This window comes from Struthio camelus, chromosome 16 (assembly GCF_040807025.1).
Source record: "Struthio camelus isolate bStrCam1 chromosome 16, bStrCam1.hap1, whole genome shotgun sequence".
Classification (NCBI taxonomy): Eukaryota; Metazoa; Chordata; class Aves; order Struthioniformes; family Struthionidae; genus Struthio; species Struthio camelus.
In genome coordinates this window covers 1,102,433-1,124,425 of record NC_090957.1, presented here as the reverse complement: position 1 = coordinate 1,124,425, position 21,993 = coordinate 1,102,433, and the positions used below count along the sequence as shown (strand labels likewise).

Sequence of the window (21,993 nt, the reverse complement as noted above, 5' to 3'; positions counted from 1 at the left end):
CCCCGTGCTGGTTTGGGGGGGAGTTGTGCAGCACCCGGATGCCTGGGCCCCCCATGCTGGTTTGGGGGGGAGTTGTGCAGCACCCGGATGCCTGGGCCCCCCATGCTGGTTTCGGGGGGGTGTGCAGCACCCGGACGCCTGGGCCCCCCATGCTGGTTTGGGGGGGGTGTTCAGCACCCGGACGCCTGGGCCCCCCATGCTGGTCTGGGGGGGTTGTGCAGCACCCGGACGCCTGGGCCCCCCATGCTGGTTTGGGGGGGGTGTGCAGCACCCGGATGCCTGGGCCCCCCATGCTGGTTTCGGGGGGGTGTGCAGCACCCGGACGCCTGGGCCCCCCATGCTGGTTTGGGGGGGGTGTTCAGCACCCGGATGCCTGGGCCCCCCATGCTGGTCTGGGGGGGGGGTGTTCAGCGCCCGGACGCCTGGGCCCCCCATGCTGGTCTGGGGGGGTTGTGCAGCACCCGGACGCCTGGGCCCCCCATGCTGGTCTGAGGGGGGAGTTGTGCAGCGCCCGGACGCCTGGGCCCCCCGTGCTGGTCTGGGGGGTGTGTGCAGCACCCGGACGCCTGGGCCCCCCCATGCTGGTTTGGGGGGGTGTGCAGCACCCGGACGCCTGGGCCCCCCATGCTGGTTTGAGGGGGGAGTTGTGCAGCACCCGGACGCCTGGGCCCCCCGTGCTGGTTTGGGGGGGGGTGTTCAGCACCCGGACGCCTGGGCCCCCCATGCTGGTTTGAGGGGGGAGTTGTGCAGCACCCGGACGCCTGGGCCCCCCATGCTGGTTTGGGGGGGGTGTTCAGCACCCGGATGCCTGGGCCCCCCATGCTGGTCTGGGGGGGGGGTGTTCAGCGCCCGGACGCCTGGGCCCCCCATGCTGGTCTGGGGGGTTGTGCAGCACCCGGACGCCTGGGCCCCCCATGCTGGTCTGAGGGGGGAGTTGTGCAGCGCCCGGACGCCTGGGCCCCCCGTGCTGGTCTGGGGGGTGTGTGCAGCACCCGGACGCCTGGGCCCCCCCATGCTGGTTTGGGGGGGTGTGCAGCACCCGGACGCCTGGGCCCCCCATGCTGGTTTGAGGGGGGAGTTGTGCAGCACCCGGACGCCTGGGCCCCCCGTGCTGGTTTGGGGGGGGGTGTTCAGCGCCTGGATGCCTGGGCCCCCCCATGCTGGTCTGGGGGGGTGTGTGCAGCGCCCGGACGCCTGGGCCCCCCATGCTGGTTTGAGGGGGGAGTTGTGCAGCGCCCGGACGCCTGGGCCCCCCCATGCTGGTCTGGGGGGGTGTGTGCAGCGCCCGGACGCCTGGGCCCCCCATGCTGGTCTGAGGGGGGAGTTGTGCAGCGCCCGGACGCCTGGGCCCCCCATGCTGGTCTGGGGGGGGGTGTTCAGCGCCCGGACGCCTGGGCCCCCCGCTGAGCCGAGCCCTGTCCCCGCAGTGACGGGGCCCCTCTCGGAGCCGCAGATCGCCTACGTGTGCAGGGAGACGCTGGAGGTGAGTGTCCCCCCCCCGTGTCCCCCCCGTGTCCCCCCCCCCATCCCGGGCACGCCGGGGCCCCCGTGCCCGTGGCCGACCCCCCCCTCCGCGCTCGCAGGGTCTCTCCTACCTGCACTCCCAGGGCAAGATCCACCGCGACATCAAGGTAGGGGACATCGTGGGGGGGGTGGGTTGGGGGGGGGACACGGGGGTCCCGCTGACCGCGTCCCCCCCCCGCCCGCAGGGAGCCAACATCCTCATCAACGACAGCGGGGAGGTGAAGCTGGGTGAGCGCCCGGGGGGCACGGGGGGGGGGCAGATGGGGGTATTGGGGGGGCTGTGGGGGGCAATGGGGGAGCCAGGGGGTAAAGGGGGAGGTGGGGGGGCTGTGGGGGGGCAGATGGGGGGGCAATGGGGGAGCCAGGGGGTAAAGGGGGAGGTTGGGGGGGGCAGATAGGGGAATTGGGGGGGCAATGGGGGGGCAATGGGGGAGCCAGGAAGCTGGGGGGGCGGTGGGGGGGCAGATGGGGGAATTGGGGGGCAATGGGGGCTGCAGGGGTAGGTGGGGGGGCGGTGGGGGGCAGATAGAGGAACTGGGGGGGCTGTGGGGGGGCAATGGGGGGCAATGGGGGAGGTGGGGGGCTGTGGGGGGCAATGGGGGGCTGCAGGGGGAGGTGTGGGGGCGGTGGGGGGGAATTGGGGGGACAATGGGGGGCTGCAGGGGGAGGTGGGGGGGCTGTGGGGGGAATTGGGGGGCAGTGGGGGGCTGCAGGGGTCGGCGGGGGGGCGGTGGGGGGGAATTGGGGGGCAGTGGGGGGGCTGCAGGGGTCGGCGGGGGGGCGGTGGGGGGGAATTGGGGGGCAGTGGGGGGGCTGCAGGGGGAGGCGGGGGGGCGGTGGGGGGAATTGGGGGGCAGTGGGGGGGCTGCAGGGGGAGGTGGGGGGCGGTGGGGGGGAATTGGGGGGCAGTGGGGGGGCTGCAGGAGTCGGTGGGGGGGAATTGGGGGGAATTGGGGGGCAATGGGGGGCTGCAGGGGTCGGTGGGGTGGCGGTGGGGGGAATTGGGGGGCAGTGGGGGGCTGCAGGGGGAGGTGGGGGGGAATTGGGGGGCAGTGGGGGGGCTGCAGGAGTCGGTGGGGGGGAATTGGGGGGAATTGGGGGGCAATGGGGGGCTGCAGGGGGAGGCGGGGGGGCGGGGGGGGAATTGGGGGCAGTGGGGGGGCTGCAGGGGGAGGCGGGGGGCGGTGGGGGGGAATTGGGGGGCAGTGGGGGGCTGCAGGGGGAGGTGGGGGGGAATTGGGGGGCAGTGGGGGGCTGCAGGGGGAGGTGGGGGGAATTGGGGGGCAGTGGGGGGGCTGCAGGGGGAGGCGGGGGGGAATTGGGGGGCAGTGGGGGGGCTGCAGGGAGAGGTGGGGGGAATTGGGGGGCAGTGGGGGGCTGCAGGGGGAGGCGGGGGCGGTGGGGGGGAATTGGGGGGCAGTGGGGGGGCTGCAGGGGGAGGCGGGGGGGAATTGGGGGGCAGTGGGGGGGCTGCAGGGGGAGGCGGGGGGGAATTGGGGGGCAGTGGGGGGGCTGCAGGGGGAGGCGGGGGGCGGTGGGGGGAATTGGGGGGCAGTGGGGGGGCTGCAGGGGGAGGCGGGGGGGCGGTGGGGGGAATTGGGGGGCAGTGGGGGGCTGCAGGGGGAGGCGGGGGGGCGGTGGGGGGGAATTGGGGGGCAGTGGGGGGGCTGCAGGGGGAGGCGGGGGGGCGGTGGGGGGGATTGGGGGGCAGTGGGGGGGCTGCAGGGAGAGGTGGGGGGAATTGGGGGGCAGTGGGGGGCTGCAGGGGGAGGTGGGGGGGAGAGGAGGAGGGTGATCAGATTTTGGGGGAGCGGGGGGGGGCGGAGCTGCAAGACCCCCCCCCCAAAATAAAAACCCCTCACACCTTCCCCCCCCCCCCCGGCGCCCCCCCCAGCCGATTTCGGCATCGCGGCCCAGATCAGCGCCACCTTCGCCCGGCGCATGTCCTTCATCGGCACGCCGTACTGGTAGGGCGGCGGGGGGGGGGGACAAGGTGGAGGGAGGGGGGGGGCGAGGTGGGGGGGGTCCCCATCCTTCCACCCCCCCCCCCAGGATGGCGCCCGAGGTGGCGGCGGTGGAGCTCAAGGGGGGCTACAACGAGCTCTGCGACGTCTGGTCCGTGGGCATCACGGCGCTGGAGCTGGCCGAGCTGCAGCCCCCCCTCTTCGACCTGCACCCGCTGCGGTGAGCCCCCCCCCCCCCCGCAGCACCCATGGGTGCCAGCGCGGCGCTGGCGGCCCTCCGTGACGCGGGCGCCCCGTCTTCTCCAGGGTGCTCTTCCTCATGTCCAAGAGCGGGTACCAGCCCCCCAAGCTGAAGGACAAGGCTAAGTGGTGAGTGCCGGGGGTCCCGGACGCCTGGGCCCCGCGGCCGGTCGGGATGGGGGGCGGCTCCCCCCTGTCCCCCCTGTCCCCCCCCCCCCCCGGTGACCCTCTTTCCCCGCAGGTCGCCCGCTTTCCACAACTTCGTCAAGGTGACGCTCACCAAGAACCCCAAGAAGCGGCCCAGCGCCGCCAAGATGCTCAGCGTAAGCCCCCGTGTCCCCCCCCGGCCCGTCCGCGTCCCCCCGGCCCGTCCCCTCCCCAGCCCCGTCCCTCCTTGCCTCCGTCCCCACGGCCCCCGTCCCCGTCCCCGTCCCCATCTCCATCCCAGCCCCGTCCCCGTCCCCGTCCCCATCCCCGTCCCCGTCCCCATCCCCATCCCCATCCCCGTCCCCATCCCCATCTCCATCCTGTCCCCGTCCCCGTCCCCGTCCCCGTCCCCATCCCCGTACCCGTCCCCATCCCCATCCCCATCCCCATCCCCATCCCATCTCCATCCCCTTCTCCGTCCCCATGCCGGTTCCTGGAGCTCGGAGCCATCCCCGTTCCCATCCCCATCCCGTCCCCATCCCCATCCCCATCCCCATGCTGGTTCCTGGAGCTCAGAGTCATCCCCATCCCCATCCCCATCCTCATCCCATCTCTGTCCCCATCCCCATCCCCATCCCATCTCCATCCCATCCCCTTCCCCTTCCCCATCCCATCCCCATCCCCATCCCCATCCCCGTCCCCATCCCCATCCCATCTCCATCTCCATCCCCATCCCCATGCTGGTTCCTGGAGCTTGGAGCCATCCCCGTCCCCATCCCCATCCCCATCCCCGTCCCCATCTCCATCCCGGCCCCGTCCCCATCCCCATCCCCATGCTGGTTCCTGGAGCTTGGAGCCATCCCCGTCCCCATCCCCATCTCCATCCCCATCCCATCTCCATCCCCTTCCCCGTCCCCATGCCGGTTCCTGGAGCTCGGAGCCATCCCCGTTCCCATCTCCATCCCGTCCCCATCCCCATCCCCATCTCCATCCCCGTCCCCGTCCCCATCTCCATGCTGGTTCCTGGAGCTTGGAGCCATCCCCGTCCCCATCCCCATATCCATCCCGTCCTCATCCCCGTCCCCATCCCCATCCCATCTCCATCTCCATCCCCATCCCCATGCTGGTTCCTGGAGCTCGGAGCCATCCCCGTCCCCGTCCCCATCCCCATCCCATCTCCATCCCCTTCCCCGTCCCCATGCTGGTTCCTGGAGCTCGGAGCCATCCCCGTCCCCGTCCCCATCCCCATCCCATCTCCATCCCCTTCCCCATCCCCATGCTGGTTCCTGGAGCTCGGAGCCATCCCCGTCCCCATCCCCGTCCCCATCCCCATCTCGTCCCCATCCCCATCCCATCCCCATCCCCGTCCCCATCCCCATCCCCGTCCCCATCCGCATCCCCGTCCCCATCCCCATCCCCGTCCCATCCCCATCCCCGTCCCCATCCCGTCCCCGTCCCCGTCCCCATCCCCGTCCCCATCCCCATCCCCGTCCCCGTCTCCATCCCCATCCCCATCCCCGTCCCCATCCCGTCCCCGTCCCCACGGCCCCTGTCCCCCAGCACCAGTTCGTGGCCCAGCCGGGGCTGAGCCGGACCCTCACCCTGGAGCTGCTGGAAAAGGTCCGGGACCCCGAGCGGCTCCTGGGGGGCTGCGAGGCCGACGAGGAGGAGCCCGAGGTGGGCCGGGGGCGCTGGGGGCGCTGGGAGGAACTGGGAGGGACTGGGGACACCAGAGGGGGGCACTGGGGGGCACTGGGAGGTCTGAGAACACCAGATGGGGGCACTGGGGGCTGCTGGGAGGGACTGGGAGGGATTGGGGACACTGGATGGGGGCGCTGGGAGGGACTGGGAGGGACTGGGAGGGACTGGGGACACCGGAGGGGGGCACTGGGGAGGGACTGGGAGGGACTGGGAGGGACTGGGGACACTGGATAGGGGTGCTGGGAGGGACTGGGAGGGACTGGGAGGGACTGGGAGGGATTGGGGACACCGGATGGGAGCACTGGGGGCGACTGGGAGGGTCTGAGGACACCAGATGGGGGCACTGAGGGACACTGGGAGGGACTGGGAGGGACTGGGGACACCGGAGGGGGGTACTGGGGGGCACAGGGTGGCACTGGGAGGGATTGGGGACACCGGAGGGGGGCACTGGGGAGTGCTGGGAGGGACTGGGAGGGACTGGGGACACTGGATGGGGGTGCTGGGAGGGACTGGGAGGGACTGGGAGGGACTGGGGACACTGGAGGGGGGCACTGGGAGGGACTGGGAGGGTCTGGGAGGGATTGGGGACACCGGAGGGGGGCACTGGGGAGGGACTGGGAGGGACTGGGAGGGACTGGGGACACTGGATAGGGGTGCTGGGGAGCACTGGGGGCAACTGGGAGGGTCTGAGGACACCAGATGGGGGCACTGAGGGACACTGGGAGGGACTGGGAGGGACTGGGGACACCGGAGGGGGGTACTGGGGGGCACAGGGTGGCACTGGGAGGGACTGGGGACACCGGAGGGGGGTACTGGGGAGTGCTGGGAGGGACTGGGAGGGACTGGGGACACTGGATGGGGGTGCTGGGAGGGACTGGGAGGGACTGGGAGGGACTGGGGACACCGGATGGGGGTACTGGGGGGCACTGGGAGGGTCTGGGGACACCGGAGGGGGGCACTGGGAGGGACTGGGAGGGACTGGGGACACCGGATGGGGGCACTGGGGGGTACTGGAAGGGACTGGGAGGGACTGGGGACACCGGAGGGGGGCACTGGGGGACATTGGGAGGGTCTGGGGACACTGGGAAGGACTGGGAGGGACTGGGGACACCAGAGGGTGACCCTGGGGGCACTGGGGGGGCAGTGACTGGGGGCACCGCAGCGGGATTAGGGACACAGGAGGGACTGGACTGGACTGGACTGGGGGCACTGGGAGGCCTGGGTGGCTTCGGGGGGACTGGAGGCGCTGGGGCGCCCATCACCGCGGCGTCCCGGCAGCTGCCGCCCCCGGTGCCCCGGCGGATCCACTCGACCCACCGGCAGCCGCCGGCCGGCCGCTGCGACTCCGGCCTGGAGCGTGCGTGTCCCCCCCCCGCCCCCCAAAACCCCTCATCCTGCCCCAAAACCCACCCGGGCCCTGAGCGCCCCCTCCCCGTCCCCCCCCACCCAGCCCCATGTCCCCCACCTCCCCCCGTCCCTCTGCCCCCTTCGCCGTGTCCCCCATCCCTGCGTCCTCGGTGTCCCCATGTCCCCGTGACCCCCATGTCCCCCACCCCCACGTCCCCGTGACCCCCATGTCCCCGTGGCCCCCATGTCCCTCATGTCCCCAGCACCCCCCTGTGACCCCCATGTCCCCGTGGCCCCCATGACCCCCATGTCCCCAGCACCCCCCTGTGACCCCCGTGTCCCCGTGACCCCCACGTCCCCGTGACCCCCATGTCCCCCACCCCCACGTCCCCGTGACCCCCATGTCCCCGTGGCCCCTGTGGCCCCCATGTCCCCATGTCCCCCATTCCCGCACCCCCTGTGACCCCCATGTCCCCGTGGCCCCCATGACCCCCATGTCCCCAGCACCCCCCTGTGACCCCCATGTCCCCAGCACCCCCCTGTCCCCGTGTCCCCCATTCCCACACCCCCAGTGCCCCCCATGTCCCCAGCACCCCTGTGACCCCCATGTCCCCATGTCCCCATGACCCCCATGTCCCTGTGACCCCCCTGTCCCCATGTCCCCCATTCCCACACCCCCATGACCCCCATGTCCCCAGCACCCTCTGTGACCCCCATGTCCCCGTGACCCCCCTGTCCCCATGTCCCCCATTCCCACACCCCCATGACCCCCATGTCCCCAGCACCCCCTGTGACCCCCATGTCCCCATGACCCCCATGTCCCCATGTCCCCTATTCCCACACCCCCAATGTCCCCCCAGTGCCCCCCATGTCCCCGTGACCCCCATGCCCCCCATGTCCCAGTGACCCCCATGTCCCCTCGGTGCCCTGGTGCCCCCCGGGTGCCACTGTCCCCCCCCGGTGCCCCCCGCACCCTCACCCTCTCCCCGCAGTGCACCCGCTCGGCGGGGGTCCGGGCTGCCGCAAGGAGGGCGACCCCCCGGCCCAGGCGGTACGTGGGCCCGGAGGGGCTGGGGGGGTCCAGGGAGCCTGGAGGGGGGTCCTGGGGGGGTCCCAGGGGAGACCTGAGGGGGCCTAGGGTGGCCTGGGGGGTCCTGGGGGGTTCCAGGGGAGACCTGAGGGGTCCTGGGGGGGCCTGGAGGGGCTGGGGGGGTCCCGAGGGGTCCTGGGGGGGCTCCTGGGGGATCCCAGGGGAGACCTGAGGGGTCCTAGGAGGGTCCCGGGGGGGCCTGGGGGGGATCCTGGGGGGGCTGGAGGGGTCTCGGGGGGGCCTGGGGGGGTCCCAGGGGTGCCTGGGGGGATCCTGGGGTTCCCAGGGGAGACCTGAGGGGTCTCTGGGGGTCCCTGGAGGGGCTGGGGGGGCTCCTGGGGGGTCCCAGGGGAGACCTGGGGGGGTCCTGGGGGATCCTAGGGGGTCCCTGGAGGGGCTGGGGGTCTCCTGGGGGGGTCCCTGGGGTGGTTGGGGGGTCCTAGGGGGTCCCCAGAGGGGCTGGGGGGGTCTCCTGGGGGGGTCTCTGGGGTGGTTGGGGGGCAGAAGTCTCCTGGGGGTCCCTGGGGGGTCTCCTGGGGGTCCCCGGTTCGCAGCCCCCCCCCATCACACCGACCCTCTCCCCCAGGTGCTGCTGGCAGAGCCTGGCTGCGGCGGGTGAGTCGGGGGTCTGGGGAGGGCGCTGGGGGGACATGGGGGGGACACGGGGGGGACACAGGGTCCAGGGGCAGCACCCGGTGAGATGGGGCCTGAGGGGACATGGGGGACATGGTGGGGACATTGGGGGGACACAGGGGGGGACACAGGGTCCAGGGGCAGCACCTGGTGAGATGGGGCCTGAGGGGACATGGGGGACATGGTGGGGACATTGGGGGGACACAGGGGGGGACACAGGGTCCAGGGACAGCACCTGGTGAGACAGGGTTGGGGGGACATGGGGGACATGATGGGGACATTGGGGGGACACAGGGGGGGACACAGGGTCCAGGGACAGCACCTGGTGAGACGGGGTTGGGGGGACATGGGGGACATGGTGGGGACATTGGGGGGACACAGGGTCCAGGGGCAGCACCTGGTGAGATGGGGTCGGGGGGACATGGGGGACATGGTGGGGACACGGGGGGGACACAGGGGGGGACACAGGGTCCAGGGACAGCACCTGGTGAGATGGGGTCAGGGGGACATGGGGGACATGGTGGGGACATGGGGGGGACACAGGGGGGGACACAGGGTCCAGGGACAGCACCTGGTGAGATGGGGTCAGGGGGACATGGGGGACATGGTGGGGACATTGGGGGGACACAGGGGGGGACACAGGGTCCAGGGACAGCACCTGGTGAGACGGGGTTGGGGGGACATGGGGGACATGGTGGGGACATTGGGGGGACACAGGGTCCAGGGGCAGCACCTGGTGAGATGGGGTCGGGGGGACATGGGGGACATGGTGGGGACACGGGGGGGACGCGGGGACAGGAGGACCCGGGTTTGGGGAGGGGGACACGTGGGGCCACCGGCTCACGGCAGGGCCACGCGCAGGAGCGACACGTCGGACACTGACGACGACTACGACGACGTTGACATGTGGGTGACACCGTCCTGTCCCCTGCCCTGTCCCCTGTCCCCTGCCCCGTCCCCCCCGGGCATGGCCCTGGCCCCCGGCATCATCCCTTGTCCCCTGCCCTGTCCCCTGTCCCTTGTCCCCTGCCCTGTCCCCTGTCCCGTGTCCCTTGTCCCCTGTCCCTGTCCCATGTCCCCTGTCCCCTGTCCCGTGTCCTCTGTCCCCTGTCCCCTGCCCTGTCCCCTGTCCCGTCCCCTGTCCCATGTCCCCTTTTCCTATCCCATGTCCCCTGTCCCCTGTCCATATCCCATGTCCCCTGTCCCCTGTCCCTTGTCCCCTGCCCTGTCCCCTGTCCCCTGTCCCGTGTCCCTTGTCCCCTGTCCCTGTCCCATGTCCCCTGTCCCCTGTCCCGTGTCCTCTGTCCCCTGTCCCCTGCCCTGTCCCCTGTCCCGTCCCCTGTCCCATGTCCCCTTTTCCTATCCCATGTCCCCGTGTCCCCTGTCCATATCCCATGTCCCCTGTCCCCTGTCCCTTGTCCCCTGCCCTATCCCCTGTCCCCTGTCCCCTGTCCCTTGTCCCCTGCCCTGTCCCCTGTCCCCTGTCCCCTGTCCCGTGTCCCGTGCCCCTGTCCCTATCCCATGTCCCCTGTCCCCTGTCCCCTGTCCCGTGTCCCCTGTCCCCTGTCCCATGTCCCCTTTTCCTATCCCATGTCCCCTGTCCCTTGTCCCCTGCCCTATCCCCTGTCCCCTGTCCCCTGTCCCTATCCCATGTCCCCTGTCCCCTGTCCCTTGTCCCCTGCCCTATCCCCTGTCCCATGTCCCCTGTCCCCTGTCCCGTGTCCCCTGTCCCTATCCCCTGTCCCCTGTCCCCTGTCCCCTGTCCCCTGTCCCATGTCCCCTGTCTATATCCCCTGTCCCCTGTCCCCTGTCCCCTGTCCCCTGTCCCCTGTCCCATGTCCCCTGTCTATATCCCCTGTCCCCTGTCCCCTGTCCCCTGTCCCCTGTCCCGTGTCCCCTGTCCCATGTCCCCTGTCCATATCCCCTGTCCCCTGTCCCTTGTCCCCTGTCCCGTGTCCCGTGTCCCCTGTCCCTATCCCATGTCCCCTGTCCCCTGTCCCCTGTCCCGTGTCCCGTGTCCCCTGTCCCTTGTCCCCTGTCCATATCCCCTGTCCCTTGTCCCCTGTCCCTATCCCCTGTCCCCTGTCCCTATCCCATGTCCCCTGTCCCCTGTCCCCTGTCCCCTCCACCCGCCCGGCCCCCGTCTCACCCGTCTCCTTCCTCCCCGCAGACCCAGCCGCTGCGACGCCGGCAGGTACCGACCTGCACCCCGGGGACGGGGACGGGGACGGGGACGGGGACGGGACCCCCGCTCACGGCTCCGCTCTCTCCCCAGCGCCACCCTGCCCGCCAGCGTGCCCCCCCCGCTGCCCCCCAAGGTGAGCACCCGCCCCACACCGGCCCCCGGGGACCCCGAAACGGGCGATGGCCTGGGGACACCTTGGGGACCCCGACGGTGGCCGTGGTGGGACACCCGGGGGGACCCCGATATGGGCGATGGCCTGGGGACACCTTGGGGACCCCGATGGTGGCCGTGGTGGGACACCCGGGGGGACCCCGATATGGGTGATGGCCTGGGGACACCTTGGGGACCCCGATGGTGGCCGTGGTGGGACACCCGGGGGGACCCCGATATGGGCGATGGCCTGGGGACACCTTGGGGACCCCGATGGTGGCCGTGGTGGGACACCCGGGGGGACCCCGATATGGGCGATGGCCTGGGGACACCTTGGGGACCCCGACGGTGGCCGTGGTGGGACACCCGGGGGGACCCCGAAACGGGCGATGGCCTGGGGACACCTTGGGGACCCCGACGGTGGCCGTGGTGGGACACCCGGGGGGACCCCGATATGGGCGATGACCTGGGGACACCTTGGGGACCCCAGTGCTGGCCATACCCTGGGGGTGGACCCCAACATTGGCCATCCTGAGGGACACTGGGGACGCCACACCGGCCAAGCTGGGGGTCCCCAGGGACCGTGTCACTGCACAGGGGACCCTGATGCTGGCAACGTCCCGGGGAGATGGGGGGACACCAGGGACCTGATGCTTGTGACACCCTGGGGACACGCTGGGGACCCCAGTGCTGGCAATGCCCTGGGGGCATCTCTTCTCCCCCCCCGCCTGACCCACGTGTCCCCCGCCGTGTCCCCTGTGTCCCCCCTCCGCAGCCCAAGTTCCGGTCGGGGTCGGGCTCGGCCGAGGTCCCCGCCGAGGACCCCCGCCCGCGTCCCCGCGGTCCCCTGCTGGAGCAGCCGCCCCCCCCGGCCCTGGTGCGCTGCGCCAGCGGCCCCGCGGGGGGACGCGGCCCCCGGGCCCCCACCCGCGGCGTGGCCCTGGCCGCCAGCTCAGGTGGGACGGGGACACTGGGGTGGGACGGGGATATGAGGGATGTGGGCCACCAGGACCTGCCCATGGGGTGGTCCTTGGTGGCAGCTCAGGTGGGACATGGGGGACATGGGGCACCAGGACCTGCCCATGGGGTGGTCCTTGGTGGCAGCTCAGGTGGGACATGGGGGACATGGGGCACCAGGACCTGCCCATGGGGTGGTCCTTGGTGGCAGCTCAGGTGGGATGGGGACACTGGGGGGGACATGGGGCACCAGGACCTGCCCATGGGGTGGTCCTTGGTGGCAGCTCAGGTGGGATGGGGACACTGGGGGGGGACATGGGGCACCAGGACCTGCCCATGGGGTGGTCCTTGGTGGCAGCTCAGGTGGGAGGGGGACACTGGGGGGGACATGGGGCACCAGGACCTGCCCATGGGGTGGTCCTTGGTGGCAGCTCAGGTGGGACGGGGACATGGTAGGGACACAGGGGACATGGCCACCCCCCCACCCCAGCACCCACTACCACCCCAGGGGATGTGGGGGGGGACATGGGGGGGGTGCAGGCAGGTAGGGGACCTGGGGACCTGGGGGGGTCCCAGACATGGGGGAGGCTGCGGACATGGGGCGGGGGGGGGGACAGGGACGTCCCCTGACGCCACCGTCGGCCCCCCCAGACCCTGCGCTCTGGTCGGGACCCAGCAGCGAGGACCCCCCCCTGCTGCCCCCCAAGACGGAGAAGATCCGGAGAGCGGTGAGCCCCCCACCCCCCACCCCCCCGAAGACCCCCCTGGGGGGGTCCCTGCTGTCCCCTGTCACCCCCTTGTCCCCCCCCCCCTTTTCCAGGTGCCGGCGGACAACGGGCCCGGGGGGGCCGCCCCAAAGCCACACGTGAGCGACGGGGCTGGGGGGCCGGTGGTTTTGGGGAGGGGGGTGTCCCCGGCCCCCCCTCACCCCTCCTCGGTCCCCCCCCCCCAGGACGGGTCCCTCTTCCGGAAGGTGTTTGACGGGTGTCCCCTGCGCATCACGGCCACCACCACCTGGACGCACCCCGGCACCCAAGGTGCCACCGGGGACCCCCCCCCAAAAGGGTGTGGGGACATGGGGGGGCGGTGGGGATGTGGAGGGGGGCAATGGGGATGTGGGGGGGCAGTGGGGATATGGGGGGGCATTAGGGACCTGGAGGGGGGGTTGGGGACCCTGGGGGGGGAATTGGGGACATGGGGGGCACTGGGGACCCTGGGGGGGGAATTGAGGACTTGGGGGGCATTGGGGACCTTAGGGGGGGCGGTGGGGACATTGGGGGGCAGTGGGGACATGAGGGGGCACTGGGGACCCTGGAGGGGGAATTGGGGACATGGGGGGCACTGGGGAACCTGGAGGGCATTGGGTACCCTGGGGGGGGATTGGGGACATGGGGGGCATTGGGGACCCTGGGGGGGAATTGGGGACGTGGGGGGCATTGGGGACCCTGAGGGGCATTGGGGACCTGGGGGGGGAATTGGGGACATGGGGGGCACTGGGGACCCTGGGGGGCATTGGGGACCCTGGGGGGGGGAATTGAGGACGTGGGGGGGCACTGGGGACCTTAGGGGGGGCGGTGAGGACATTGGGGGGCAGTGGGGACATGGGGGGCACTGGGGACCCTGGGGGGGCAGTGGGGACATGGGGGGGCACTGGGGACCCTGAGGGGCATTGGGGACCTCTGGGGGGGGGGCGACAGTGGGGACATGGTGGGTACTGGGGACATGGGAGGCGGTGGGGACGTGGGGGGCACCGGGGACGCAAGGTAGGGGACACGGAGGAAACATTAGGGACACGGAGGGGGGCGTTGGGGGTCACGGGAGGACCGTGGGGCGCCCCCCCGGACCCCCCCCAACCCCGGCCCCCCGCAGACCCGCACCTCATCCTGGGCGCCGAGGAGGGGATCTTCACCCTGAACCAGAGCGAGCCCGAGGCCACGCTGGAGCTGGTGGGGCTGGGGGCCGGGGGGGGGCTGCTTCGGGGGTCTGGGGTTCGGCCGCGTCCCCCCACCCGTGTCCGAGCCCCCCAGCCTGGTCCCCGGCCCGCCACCCCCCCAGCCTTGGTCCTGAGCCCCAGGGCCATCGCTGCGTCTTGCACCCCTAAGTGGTCTCCTGCCCCCCTGGACTGGTCCCCCAGACCCCCAGTTTGTCCCCCAGACCCCCAGCTTGTCCCCTGGTCCCCCAACTTGTCCTCCAGACCCCCAGTTTGTCCCCCAGACCCCCAGCTTGTCCCCTGGTCCCCCATCTTGTCCCCCAGACCCCCAGTTTGTCCCCCAGGCTCCCACCTTGTCCCCTGGACCCCTGCTGTGTCCTGGTCCCCCATCTTGTCCCCCAGACCCCCAGTTTGTCCTCCAGACCCCCAGTTTGTCCCCCAGACCCCCACCTTGTCCCCTGACCCTCAGCTTGTCCCCTGGACCCTTGCCCTGTCCTGGTCCCCCAGCTTGTCCCTCAGACCCCCAGCTTGTCCTGGACCCCAGCTTGTCCCCTGGACCCCCAGCTTGTCCCCCAGACCCCCAGTTTGTCCCCCAGACCCCCAGCTTGTCCCCTGGTCCCCCATCTTGTCCCCCAGACCCCCAGCTTGTCCCCCAGGCTCTCACCTTGTCCCCTGGACCCCTGCTGTGTCCTGGTCCCCCATCTTGTCCCCCAGACCCCCAGCTTGTCCTCCAGACCCCCAGTTTGTCCCCCAGACCCTCAGCTTGTCTCCCAGACCCCCACCTTGTCCCCTGACCCCCACCTTGTCCCCTGGACCCCTGCCGTGTCCTGGTCCCCCAGCTTGTCCCTCAGACCCCCAGCTTGTCCTGGACCCCCACCTTGTCCTCTGACCCCCAGCTTGTCCCCTGGACCCCTGCCGTGTCCTGGTCCCCCAGCTTGTCCCCCAGACCCCCAGCTTGTCCTCCAGACCCCCACCTTGTCCCCTGACCCCCAGCTTGTCCCCTGGACCTCCAACTTGTCCCCTAGACACTCACCTTGTCCTCCAGACCCCCAGCTTGTCCTCCAGACCCCCGGCTTGTCCTGGACCCCCAGCTTGTCCCAGACCCCCAGCCCAGTCCTGGACCCCGGCTCCCTACTGCGTCCCTGGCCCCATCCTTGTCCCAGACCCCCTGGCTGGTCCCAGACCCCCTGGCTGGTCCCCAGACCCCCAGCTTGTCCCCCAGACCCCCACCTTGTCCTGGACCCCCAGCTTGTCCCAGACCCCCAGCCCAGTCCTGGACCCCGGCTCCCTACTGCGTCCCTGGTCCCATCCTTGTCCCAGACCCCCTGGCTGGTCCCAGACCCCCTGGCTGGTCCCCAGACCCCCGGCTGGGCCCCCAGACCCCCAGCTGGGTCTGCACCCCCCCCCGGCCGCAGCCCTGACCCCCGTCTGCCCCAGCTCTACCACAGCCGCACGTCCTGGCTCTACTCCATCGGCAACGTCCTCATGTCGGTCTCGGGTGAGTGTGGGCGCGTTGGGGCCGGGGGGGGGTCCTGGACCCCCCCCTGACCCCCCCCTCACCCCGGCCGCAGGGAAGACGCCCCAGCTCTACTCCCACAGCCTGCTGGGCCTCTACGAGCAGAGCAAGAGGGAGCAGCGCCCCGGGGTGCACATCTCCCCCCACCGCCTGCTGCCCAGGTAAGGGGGTCCCCGGGACCCCCCTGAACCCCCCCACCTGCTGCCAGGTCATGGGACCCCTCTGAAACCCCCCAAAACTCTCCACGTGCCACCCAGGTCATGGGGTCCCCAGGACCCCCCTGAACCCCCCCACCTGCTGCCAGGTCATGGGGACCCCCCCAAAACCCCCCAAAACTCTCCACGTGCCACCCAGGTCATGGGGTCCCCAGGACCCCCCTGAACCCCCCCACCTGCTGCCAGGTCATGGGGACCCCCCCAAAACCCCCCAAAACTCTCCACGTGCCACCCAGGTCATGGGGACCCCCGAGACCCCCCTGACCCCCCAACCTGCTGCCAGGTCATGGGGACCCCCCCGAAACCCCCCAAAACTCTCCACGTGCTACCCAGGTCATGGGGACCCCTGGGACTCCCCCATCCCCCCCAACTGCTGCCCAGGTCATGGGGACCCCCAGGACCCCCTCAAACCCCCCTGCCTGCTGCCCCAGTAATGAGGACCCCCAGGACCCCCCCTCCACCTGCCGCCCAGGTAACAGGGACCCCCAGGACCCCCCAACTCTCCTCTTGCAACCCAGAAAATGGGGTGCCCCCACCTTAGCTCCAGCCTGTGGGGTCCCAGCCAGGTTTTGGGGAGGGGGGATGACACACACACAAGGTGTCAGACCCACCAGGAAAAGGAGGGGGGGACCCCCCACCCCACCCCAGGGCCAGCCCCGGGGTGCCGCAGCGTCCCCCTGCCCGCAGGAAGAACGTCACCTCCACCAAGATCCCCGACACCAAGGGCTGCCGGACCTGCTGCGTGGGTGAGCGCTGCGTTGGGGGGGCCGGGAAAGTGGGGAGGGGGGGGTGTCCCCGGGGCCACCGCGGCTCACGGGGACCCCGGCGCCGTCCCCAGCCAGGAACGGGCAGACGGGGTGTCACTACCTGTGCGGGGCCCTGGACGCCAGCGTGGTGCTGCTCCAGTGGTACGAGCCCATGCAGAAGTTCATGCTGGTCAAGGTAGGTCCCGTCCTCACGTCCCGAACTGCCCCTGTCCTCGTGTCCCCGACGGTGCCCACATCACCCTGTGCTTGTGCCCCCGTGTCCTCCTGTCCCCCCAGCTTCCCCTGCATTGCCACCTCCCCCAACCCCACGTCAGCCTGTCCTCCTGTCCCCTAGGTCCTCCATATCTCCCTGTCCTGGTCCCTACATCCTCCGTGTCTCCATCCTCATGTCCCCAACATCTCCCACGTTGCCATCCCCCAACATCCCACCGGTCCACCCGTCCTCGTGTCCCCAACATGTCCCCCATCCCTGTGCCCCTGCAGCAGGTCCTCATATCCCCGCCATGCTCATAGTCCTGTGTCCCTATCCCAGGTCCCTGTGCCCCCACATCCCCGTGTCCCCACAGCGGGACCCCACATCCCCCCTGTGCTGGGTCCCTGCGGGCCTCATCTCTGTGCTCCTATGTCCCCATGCTGGGTCCTTATGTCCCTGTGCCACGTCCCCATGTCCCTGTGCTGAGCCCCCATGCCCCTGTGGTGGGTCCCCATGTCCCCGTACCCCCCCCCATGACCCTGTGTCCCCATGACCTTGCGTCTCCATGGTGGGTCCTCAAGTCGCCATGTCTCTGTGCCCCCACACCGGGTCCCTGTGGCCCCACATCCCTGTGTCCTCGTGGTGGGTCCCCATGTCCCTGTAACCCCCCCATGACCCCGTGGTGGGTCCCCATGTCCCCGTACCCCCCCCCATGACCCTGTGTCCCCATGACCCTGCATCTCCATGGTGGGTCCTCAAGTCGCCATGTCTCTGTGCCCCCACACCGGGTCCCTGTGGCCCCACATCCCTGCGTCCTCGTGGTGGGTCCCCACGTCGGGTCCCCATGTCCCCACGTTCCCCCCCCCCGGTGGCCCGCAGCACTTCGACTTCCCGCTGCCCTCGCCGCTGCCGGTGTTCGAGATGCTGGTGAGCCCTGGCGAGGAGTACCCCAGCGTGTGCATCGGGGTGAGCCGCGGACCCTCGCCCGCCCAGCCCGTCCTCTTCCACACCATCAACCTCAACTCGCTCACCTCCTGGTTCACCCACGCTGGCTCCGGTGAGGGGCTGGGCGCCGCGCTGGCGGGCTCCCGGGGGTGTCGGGGAGGGTGCCGAGGGAACTGGGGGTCCTTTGCCCAGGTTGGGGGGGTCCTGGGGGGATTGAGGAGGGTCCCAGGGGGATCTGGGGGTGCTGGGGGATCGGGGAGGGGGTCCCAGGAGGATTTGGGAGGTCCACTGTGCAGGCTGGAGGGCTCTTGGGGGTTGGAGGAGAGTCCCAGGGGGATCTGGGGGTCCTGTGCCCAGGCTGGGAGGTCCTGGGGGTTTGGAGAGGGGGTCTCAGGGGGATTTGGGAGATCCACTGCCCAGTCTGGAGGGCTTTTGGGGGTTGGAGGAGGGTCTCAGGGGGATCTGGGGGTCCTTTGCCCAGGCTGGGGGGTCCTGGGGGATTGGGGAGGGGATCTCAGGAGGATCTGGGAGGTCCACTGTCCAGTCTGGAGGGCTCTTGGGGTTTGAGAGGGTCCCAGGGGGGTTTGAGGGGTCCTGTGCCCAGGCTGGGAGGCTCCGGGGGGTTCAGGGACCCCCTCTCACCCCTGCTCTCCGGCAGAGCCCTCCTGCCCCGGCCCTGTGCAGGTGACGCAGCTGGACAGCGAGACAGTGCTGGTCCTGCTAGACCGTGAGTCCGTCTGTCCCTCTGGCCGGCCATCCGTCCGTCCGTCTGTCCAGCCGTCTGTCCATGTGATCACGTGCGCATCCATCCGTCTGTGCGTCCATCCATCCATCTGTCCAGCCATCCATCCACACATGTAGACATGCATCCATCTGTCCATCTGTCCAACCATCCACCCATGTGCTCATGCATTCATCCATCCATCTGTCTGTGCAGCTGTCCATCCGTCCATCCAGCCACACGTGCCTGCATCCATCTGTCCAACCATCCATCCATGTGCTCATGCATGCATCTGTCCATCTGTCCATCCATCCACACGTGCCTGCATCCATCTGTCCATCCGTCCATCCATGTGCTCATGCATGCATCCATCCGTCTGTCTGTGTAGCTGTCCATCCATCCAACCAAACGTGCCTGCATCCATCTGTCCATCCGTCCATCCATGTGCTCATGCATGCATCCATCCATCTGTCCATCCATCCACACGTGCCTGCATCCATCTGTCCATCCATCCATGTGCTCATGCATGCATCCATCCATCTGTCCATCCATCCACACGTGCCTGCATCCATCTGTCCATCCATCCATGTGCTCATGCATGCATCCATCCATCTGTCCATCCATCCACACGTGCCTGCATCCATCTGTCCATCCGTCCATCCATGTGCTCATGCATGCATCCATCCATCTGTCCATCCATCCACACGTGCCTGCATCCATCTGTCCATCCATCCATGTGCTCATGCATGCATCCATCCATCTGTCCATCCATCCATGTGCTCATGCATGCATCCATCCATCTGTCCATCCATCCACACGTGCCTGCATCCATCTGTCCATCCATCCATGTGCTCATGCATGCATCCATCCATCTGTCCATCCATCCATGTGCTCATGCATGCATCCATCCATCTGTCCATCCATCCACACGTGCCTGCATCCATCTGTCCATCCGTCCATCCATGTGCTCATCCATCCATCCATCCGTCTGTGCAGCTGTCCATCCATCCAACCACACGTGCCTGCATCCATCTGTCCATCCATCCATCCATGTGCTCATGCATGCATCCATCTGTCCGTCCATCCACACGTGCCTGCATCCATCTGTCCATCCGTCCATCCATGTGCTCATGCATGCATCCGTACTGTCCATCTGTCCATCCACCCGTCCATCCGTTTGTCCATCCATCCATCCCTTCATGCATCCATCCGTTTGTCCATCCATCCGTCCGTCCGTCCGTCTAGCCATCCCTTCATGTCCATCCATCCATCCCTCTATCCGTCCGTCCATCCACGTAGGCAGAGGCCGGGCCGTGCATGTCCGGGGGGCACCCAAGGGTGGGCCGGGGACCCCGGGGGGGGGTCTCGGGGGACCGTGGCTGAGTCTGCGCCCCCTCCCCAGGGAGCGTGAAGATCGTCACCCTGCAGGGCGCCCAGGTGCGGCGCCTGGCGGCCCCCGACATCACCTTCGACGTGGCCGTGGAGGCCGTGGGTGGGTGATACTGGGCGGGGGGGTGAACTGGGAGTTGCTGGTGGAGGAACTGGGGGTGCTGAGGGGGGAACTGGGGGCTCCGGAGGGGGTGCACAGGGTACTGGGGGGGTGCTGAGGGGTGCTTGGAGGGTGCAGGAGGGATGCTCAGGGACGTGGGAGGGTGCTGAGGGAGCGCAGAGGGGCGCTGGGGGTGCAGAGGGGTGCTCAGAGGTGCAGGGGTGCAGGAGGGGTGCAGAGGGGTGTTCAGAGGTGCAGGGGGGTGCAGGAGGGTGCTGAGGGGTGCAGGGGGTGCTTGGGGGGTGCAGAGGGGTGCTCAGAGGTGCAGGGGGGGCAGAAGGGTGTTTAGAGGTGCAGAGGGGTGCTGGGGGGTGCTGGTGGGTGCAGGAAGGTGCTGGGGGCACTGGGGGTGCAGAGGGGTGCTCAGAGGTGCAGGGGGGGTGCTGGGGGGTGCTGGGGTTGCAGAGGGGTGCTCAGAGGTGCAGGGGGGGTGCTGGGGGGTGCTGGGGGGGTGCAGAGGGGTGCTCAGAGGTGCAGGGGGGTGATGGAGGGTGCAGGAGGGTGCTCAGAGGTGCTAGGTGCTACAAGGGGATACAGAGGGGTGCAGGGAGGTGCTGAGGGGTGCAGGGGGTGTTCAGAGGTGCAGGGGGTGCTGAGGGGTCCAGAGGGGTGCAGGGGGGTGCTGGAGGGGTGCAGAAGGGTGAAGAAGGGTGTTCAGAGGTGCAGGGGGGTGCAGGGGGGGTGCTGGGGGGTGCAGGGGGTGCTCAGAGGTGCAGGGGGGTGCAGGGGGCTGCAGAGGGGTGCAAGGAGGTGCTGGCAGGTGCAGAAGGGTGCTCAGAGGTGCTGGGGGGTTCAGGGAGGTGCAGGAGGGTGCTGGAGGGGTGCAGAAGGGTGCAAGGAGGTGCTGGAGGGTGTAGGGAGGTGCTGAGGGGTGCAAGGAGCTGCAGATGGGTGCAAGGAGGTGCTGGCGGGTGCAGAAGGGTGCTCAGAGGTGCTGGGCAGTTCAGGTGGGTGCAGGGAGGTGCAGAAGGGTGCTCAGAGGTGCAGGGAGGTGCTGAGGGGTGCTGGGGGGGTTCAGGAAGGTGCTGGGGGTGCAGGGAGTGCAGGAGGTGCCGAGGGGTGCAGGAAGGGTGCAGGGAGGTGCAGGGGGTGCAGGGAGCTGCTGGTGGGGTGCAGGGGGTGCAGGGGGTGCTGGGGGAGTGCAGGGAGGTGCTGGGGGGGTGCAGGGGGTGCAGGGGGAGCTGGGGGGTGCTGGGGGGGTACAAGGGGTGCTGAGGGTTGCTGAGGGGGTGCTCAGGGGGTGCAGGGGGTACTGGGGGGTGCAGGGGGTGCTCAGGGGGTGCAGGGAGTGCAGAGGGGTGCTGAAGGGGTGCAGGGGGTGCTCAGGGGGTGCTGGGGGGTTCATGGGGTGCTGGGGGGTGCAGGGGGTGCTGGGGGGGGCCCGTCTCTGACCCACCGCCCCCCCCCCAGCGCTGGTCCGTGGCTGCGTCCAGGCCTTCTGGCGCCACGGGGTGCAGGTGCGGCAGGTGGGCACGGCGCAGGTGAGCCCCCCCCCCGTCCTGCGACCCCCCCCCCAATTCCCTAGGGGTGCAGTGTCCCCATCCCCGGGGACCCCCCCCTCATTCCCTGGCGGGTGCAATGTCCCCACCCCCGGGGACCCCCCCCCCACTGCTTGGGAGGTGCAATGTCCCCAACCCCCGGGACCCCCCCCAGCCCCGGCCCCCCCGGCCCCCTGCCCAGCCCCATCTCCCCCCCCCCAGCTGACGGAGGAGCTCCGGGACCAGCGTTGGACCTTTCGCCTGCTCAGCTCCCACAGGTACAGGCCCCACCCCGGGGGACGGGGTGGGGGGGACACCCCAGGGTGCCCCCCACCCATCCTGACCCCCCCCCCACTCTGCCCACCTCCCCCCAGCACCCTGGTCCTGGAGACGCGCTCGGCCGACGAGGCCACCGGCCACAGCAACCTCTACGTCCAGGCGTGACCCCCCCACCCCGGTCCCCCTCCCCATCGGGGGGGGTCCCCAAAGGGTCGGGGGGGGCGCTGAGAGATGGAGCCGGACCCCAACCCGGCCAGGACGGCACCCACGGGTGGGCTGTGCCTCCCCCCCCCCCACCCCAGCATCGTCCCCCCCCCCACCTTTGCTGACAGTTGTAATTATTTGCACCCTAAAAAAACCTGAAGACCCCCCCCCAAATTGCTGTGTCTGTGCTGGGGGGGGGGCAGAGGGGACCCAGGCGTCCGGGGCGCCGAAAGGAGGCGCAGGACAGCGGCACTCTCC

The 21,993-nt window shown here is 70.3% G+C and overlaps 1 protein-coding gene across 2 annotated transcripts in view; it reads left to right on the top strand.

Annotated features, from left to right (window-relative positions):
- The window catches only part of MAP4K1 (mitogen-activated protein kinase kinase kinase kinase 1), a 28,820-nt gene extending 7,007 nt beyond the window's left edge, over positions 1 to 21,813 (top strand). Inside the window, exons 5-33 of one of the 2 annotated variants that reach the window (XM_068910384.1) lie at positions 1,428 to 1,483; positions 1,584 to 1,631; positions 1,710 to 1,752; positions 3,419 to 3,491; positions 3,577 to 3,708; positions 3,795 to 3,857; positions 3,970 to 4,051; positions 5,436 to 5,552; positions 6,855 to 6,933; positions 7,916 to 7,974; positions 8,600 to 8,628; positions 9,508 to 9,552; positions 10,817 to 10,840; positions 10,922 to 10,964; positions 11,757 to 11,937; positions 12,590 to 12,666; positions 12,759 to 12,803; positions 12,891 to 12,975; positions 13,808 to 13,884; positions 15,306 to 15,366; positions 15,440 to 15,545; positions 16,287 to 16,345; positions 16,438 to 16,541; positions 17,439 to 17,616; positions 18,163 to 18,231; positions 19,628 to 19,717; positions 21,185 to 21,255; positions 21,475 to 21,530; positions 21,627 to 21,813. In XM_068910384.1, coding sequence (XP_068766485.1) covers positions 1,428 to 1,483; positions 1,584 to 1,631; positions 1,710 to 1,752; positions 3,419 to 3,491; positions 3,577 to 3,708; positions 3,795 to 3,857; positions 3,970 to 4,051; positions 5,436 to 5,552; positions 6,855 to 6,933; positions 7,916 to 7,974; positions 8,600 to 8,628; positions 9,508 to 9,552; positions 10,817 to 10,840; positions 10,922 to 10,964; positions 11,757 to 11,937; positions 12,590 to 12,666; positions 12,759 to 12,803; positions 12,891 to 12,975; positions 13,808 to 13,884; positions 15,306 to 15,366; positions 15,440 to 15,545; positions 16,287 to 16,345; positions 16,438 to 16,541; positions 17,439 to 17,616; positions 18,163 to 18,231; positions 19,628 to 19,717; positions 21,185 to 21,255; positions 21,475 to 21,530; positions 21,627 to 21,696 — 2,222 coding nt within the window. In that variant the 3' untranslated portion in view covers positions 21,697 to 21,813. The remainder of the gene's footprint in view (positions 1 to 1,427; positions 1,484 to 1,583; positions 1,632 to 1,709; positions 1,753 to 3,418; positions 3,492 to 3,576; positions 3,709 to 3,794; positions 3,858 to 3,969; positions 4,052 to 5,435; positions 5,553 to 6,854; positions 6,934 to 7,915; positions 7,975 to 8,599; positions 8,629 to 9,507; positions 9,553 to 10,816; positions 10,841 to 10,921; positions 10,965 to 11,756; positions 11,938 to 12,589; positions 12,667 to 12,758; positions 12,804 to 12,890; positions 12,976 to 13,807; positions 13,885 to 15,305; positions 15,367 to 15,439; positions 15,546 to 16,286; positions 16,346 to 16,437; positions 16,542 to 17,438; positions 17,617 to 18,162; positions 18,232 to 19,627; positions 19,718 to 21,184; positions 21,256 to 21,474; positions 21,531 to 21,626) is intronic. The other variant, XM_068910385.1, reaches the window with a different exon arrangement.
- Positions 21,814 to 21,993: the final 180 nt, after the last annotated feature.